The sequence below is a fragment of the Musca vetustissima genome, unplaced genomic scaffold (assembly GCF_032173495.1).
Source record: "Musca vetustissima isolate MV318-11 ecotype Yass unplaced genomic scaffold, APGP_CSIRO_Mvet_v1 utg8392, whole genome shotgun sequence".
NCBI lineage: Eukaryota > Metazoa > Arthropoda > Insecta > Diptera > Muscidae > Musca > Musca vetustissima.
The window spans coordinates 120,832-126,348 of record NW_026886187.1 but is presented as its reverse complement, the minus strand read 5'-3'; the positions used below and the strand labels follow the sequence as shown (position 1 = coordinate 126,348).

Sequence of the window (5,517 nt, the reverse complement as noted above, 5' to 3'; positions counted from 1 at the left end):
GTCTAGGATCTTCTTTTTTCATACATTACATTACTCATGCACACACACACACACTCATACACATACACGCATTCATCAGCTTCTCCTGTACACTCTTTTATACTTGAAATAATGGAAACCATTGAACTGATTAAGAAAAAAAGGAATATTTAATTGCTACTTTTTTGATAGCAGCTTTGTCCCGATTCACATAGAGTTAGTGGTAATTTTAAATTTGTATCGTAATATTATGTCTAATGTTTAATGTGTATTTGTTTGTTTAGTCTGTCGTAGTCGTCGTCGTCCTCGTTGATAGCTTTAAACTCAGCCAGACATATTTTGATTTAGGTTCATAATCCACCATTTTTGTTTTGTACTGCATACATTAAAGCACCCATTAGTTAGGTTAAGTTTGAACTTGAATTTTTATATTTTACACCACATTTGGATAAGACGAAAGTCCTTGTTTTTTTTAGATAGATTCTAATAAAAATAGGGACAAATAAAAAAGGATTTTACAAAAAGGTTATAAAGTCATTGGCCTAGATTTTTTTTTACTTTTGTAGTCCTACATGAGGCCTAGATTTTTTAAAATATATTTTGGTAGCCCTACACGAGGCGCAGATTTAAAAAAAAAAATGTTTTTGGGGTCGTACACCTGGCGTAGATTTTTTAATACATATTTTTGTCAAGATGCCAAAAATTCCCAATGGCGTTATATGGGGGCTATACCGAAACGTGAACCGATATTGATAATTTTTAGCATGAAGGTTTGTCCTCTAAAGAGAAACCGAAATCCCAAATCGCAGCCAATTTGATTATAAAAGGAGCTAAAAATCCTAAAAATTCCGAATACCGTTATATGGGGGCTATACCAATTTGTGTACCGATATTGATAATTCTTGGCAGGAAGATTTACTACCCTATGAGAAACCATTATACCAAATTACAGCCATTCTCATTGAAAAATGAGTTTAAAATTCTCAAAAGCCAGAATTCGGTTATATGGGGCCTATACGAAAACGTGGATCGATATTGATAATTTTTTGCAGGAGAAATTCCTATTCAATGAGGACCCTAAATACCAAATAATTTTTTGGCAGGTTGATTTGCTATCCAATGAGATCTCAAAATACCAAATTACAGACATTTCGATTGAAAAATGAGACCCAAATCCCTAAAATCTCGAAAAGCGTCATATGGGGGCTATACTTTGGTATAGCCGTGGACCGATATTGATAATTTTGTGGCAAGAAGATTTGTCACCTAATGAGAAGCCAAAAAACCAAATTACAGGCAATTCGATTCAAAGACCAGCTCAATATCCCTAAAATCCCGAATAGAGTTATATGGGAGCTATAACAAAATATTTATATGGTCCTACATGAGTCGTGGATTTTTTGTAAAAATATTTTTATGGACATACTTCAGGTATAGACATTAAAAAATATATATTTTTAGGGTCGTACACCTTCTTAGTCGCTGCCGATTCAATATTAGGTTCTTTTTGAAGTCTATCTATAGAAGACTAGAGGTCTGTACACAGGTATGCATGGGATAGGATGAGTTTAATACAGGTCTGAGTTCTGTATATATTCCTGTATAGGCAAGGAAGAACCCAATAGAGTTCTTTATAGGCAATGGAGAGCCCTATATAAGTAAGTAGGTTCTTTTTGAAATCTATATAGGTCTGTATGAGCTCTATTGAAGTCTAGAGCTCTGTACAGGTATGTTTATCATAGCAAAGGCTTGATAAGACTTTACACTGACAGCAAAATATTAAACACCCCAGATTACAAACCCACGACACGTTTCCACGACAGAGGGGTCTACGATCCAAAATAACCCGAGTGTTACTAGGCCAAAGTCTGTCACCTCAGCCCATTGTGTAAAGGCAATAGGACTGCAATAGGACAACAACAACGAACCCATACTTATTTTAAATTAAGGTTCCAATTAAATCTAAATTAAAAAAATCGAACAAAGTAAAAGACCAAATCCTTTTTTTCCAGATCCTCAGGTGGTGTAAAATATAAAACAAAAAAATCGCCATTAGTCGATAACAATATTTTCAACTTTTTTAATTGAAAACAAAAACATTTGTTTTTATTTTTTTTTTCTTACATAAAAAGGCCTTCGATTTTGTTTAACAATAATGCAAAAAAACAAATTGTTGTTTTATAAATGTTATATATAATTTTGTTTTTGTGGTAAAAACTTTCTTAGAGATTTTAGACTTGCTTTTAGACAATTATACATACAATGTTTTGTGTATAATTATCTTAATTATTAAGTGTAATTTTTTATTATTTCTAATTCTAGTAGATTCCTAAAAAACTATTTTTTAGTGGATAAGCATGCAAATGGTTTTTTCCTTTTTTATTCAAATTTAAGGACCAGTGATTTGAAACATTATAATTTTTTATTATTTTTTGTTTTTTTTTTATAATTATTATTTTTTAATTTTATTCTTTTTTGTATTTTTTCTTCTTTGTTTTTAATTTTAAGTAATGTAAAGTAATGGTCATATATACATTTTTATTTTTTTTCTTAAAAAAACAAATATTAATTTAAAATACACATATTTTTTTAAATTCTATATATATTTTTATATAACACTTTATTGTAGGTATTTTTTTGTTCTCATTTTTTATTATTTTTTTATATATAAATTCAAATATCTCGTAACAACAGATTGTATAGCTGTTTTTAGTCATTTTTTTCTATTTAAAATTTGTTGGAAACTATTTTACCTTAACATTATATGTTTTGAAACAAAACATTTTAAATAAAAAACGAAAAATGTTAAACACCGATCATTAAGCTAAAAATATATAAGTTGATAAGAAAATCCACATAAATATCTATTTTTAACACACATGAAAGACCTACATATAAAATATTTAATAAAACAAAAATTGTATTTTTCAAAAAAAAAACTACATTTTTTTATTTTTCAATATCATAACCTCAAACTAATTAAAGCCAAGGATACAAAGAACCCAATAGGGCTCTGTAGAGGTTAGGGAGAACCCTGGTAGACAATAATGTAAAGTAAGTCAAGTCAAGCTGGATAAACTTAATAGAGGTCTGTATAAATTGGAAGGTACTTTTAATGAAGTTTCTAAGGTAAGCAGGAATTATATTTTGGCTCGTAGTATTTAAAAACTTATTTAATTACTGCATTTTTTAACGGCAACACTGCTCATTATTCATTTTGGTAATTGGTATTTTAGCCGGCATAAACAGCTGTTTTCTTTGTCGGTCGAGAACATTCAGTTGAGACTAGTTCACGCAATACCATTCAGTGAATAAAATTCATTGAACTACACGACTCTAGTAACTTCCAGGAGAAGCAATTAAGAAAAAAACAAAACTTTGTTCCAAAAATGGTACGCGTTGGCCTACAAATTTCAGCAAATTTAGAAAATATTGAAGAACTGAAAACCTGCCATCCCGACTATGCATTCTTTGTGAAAATCACCTGTACCAATTGTGGTGAAACATCCGACAAATGGCACGATATTATCGAATCGGAGAAAACACAATTGGATACACGAAATGCGGATGGTTTCAATTTTTATATGAAATGTAAAATGTGTAATCGGGAAAATTCCATAGATATTGTGGAAAAGTCGAATGGTAAGTAGTGGATGGATGATCGAGTTAAATCCATTAAACCCGAACCCTATCCGTTTTCCCCATTTCTTTACAGCCACCTATACCCAAGACGATAATGGTAAATTCAAAACAATCGTGATTTTCGATTGTCGTGGTGCTGAACCTGTAGAATTCTCACCCCGTGCCGGTTGGATAGCCAAGGCGGTCGATGGCGGCCAAACATTTGAAAATATTGATCTATCTGAAGATGATTGGGTAGACTATGACGAGAAGAATGGCAATTCGGTGGGCGTTTATGAATTTGCATCGAAATTTATTAAACTGAAGAAGTAAACAAAAAGAGTGGAGGAAAGGAAGGAGAGGAGCATGTTGCCACCCCATGGGTGTGATTTTTTTATTTATAACTAAAATGCATTTTATAAAAAAATGTAAAAAATGTAAAAATGTAAATGATATTTTTTGATATACTCCCAGGATTTAAAGAGGAAAGTAGATCCTTTTCGAAGTCTAAATAGGTTAGAAGGAGAAGTGCAGAGATATGGAATAAGGATACACTTAAAAGGGGTTGGAGTAAATGAGGAGGGGTCTTTTTGGAATTTCCTGTAGATAAGTAGGAATTCTGTTGGAGCCTACATAGTTAAAGAGGATGTATATAGAGGACTTTATAGCTACGGAGATTGTCCATAGAGGTATGAGTCAAGCTCAAGGGTACACTGGAAGGAATATGTTTAAGAACCGGTCGCGTATCGTTATGTTTAAAATGAATATGCGTATGCGTCTCCCTTCCGCTCGTCTATAAAGACTCCCTTACGGCTCGTCTATAAAGGCTTCATTTCGTCCATGGTAGTTTTATGGATATACTTCCCAAAATCCGGCCATATTTATGATCTAGAGAGGTAGAATCATGGTATAATAATTACAAGGTAGGGCACAGCTACCAACTGATTACAATTTTTTCTCAGGGTGGCTTGTTCCATCAAATCAAAATACATATATTGTGTATGTGTTTTGAAAACAATGTCAATAAATTCAAAATAAATTGAAATATATTCAATTTTAATTGAAATGAACATAAAGTTTTTAACACGTTTGTCTGGAAATAATTACATTGTTATGGATGAAACAAACATTTTATGGTATTCCCTACTGGATTTTGGGAAGAAATTATAACCTTTCATTAATTTTTCGCGGTTTTAGTTTTGTATAGAAAAAATGTCAAATAAACACAAACACTTGTTGCGTATATTTATTTTATTTTTGACAGAAGAGGCCACACGTGCATTGTTGCTTTTTTGTTATTCACCTCAAGCTGCCCTACCTTGTAATTATTGTACCATGGGTAGAATTTATTTAACGTAAAAGCTATGGACTTGCCATTCGAAATCAAATTGATGTCTTTGTATAAACAGGATTTAGGATAAGACACCACTAACTGTGAATTATAATTTGAAGTGTGAACTACCCTAATATAATTTTTTTGTAAAATAGGGATCTATAATCGTATAGTCGTTGCAAAATTGTGGGGGTATGGATTATTATTGAATGAAAAAAAATAAACAAAAATCATTTACTTATTTCATTTATGTAATAAATAATTATAAATTAAAATCATTATTCGGCAAAATTAAAACAAATGCCGCTAAGAGATTTGGCATATAGGTTATAATCGACTTATGTATCCCTGTTTCTAGTTTTGCAATTTCTTTTCTGCCGCTTGTCAACATTTTCACCCTTATGTTTCACACACACATTCGTAAATATATTATGTGTTTTTTGTGCACATTTTTCATTGAAGATCCTCTTTTGTTTTCCTTATTCATATCATTTGGAACGTTTTTCTGTTGGTTTAGGTGAAAAAGGTGACATGGCGCGAAATGTGGCATACAATTTATTCATTTCTGATTTGTTTGTTGAATT

At 31.4% G+C, this 5,517-nt stretch overlaps 1 protein-coding gene across 1 annotated transcript; it reads left to right on the top strand.

The window, feature by feature from the left end:
* Positions 1 to 3,368: 3,368 nt before the first annotated feature.
* Positions 3,369 to 3,941, top strand: LOC133333693 (UPF0587 protein CG4646). The gene is made up of 2 exons (XM_061541980.1): positions 3,369 to 3,621; positions 3,695 to 3,941. The coding sequence occupies exons 1-2, from the start codon at positions 3,369 to 3,371 to the stop codon at positions 3,931 to 3,933; spliced, it is 492 nt and encodes a 163-aa protein (XP_061397964.1). The 3' UTR covers positions 3,934 to 3,941.
* Positions 3,942 to 5,517: the final 1,576 nt, after the last annotated feature.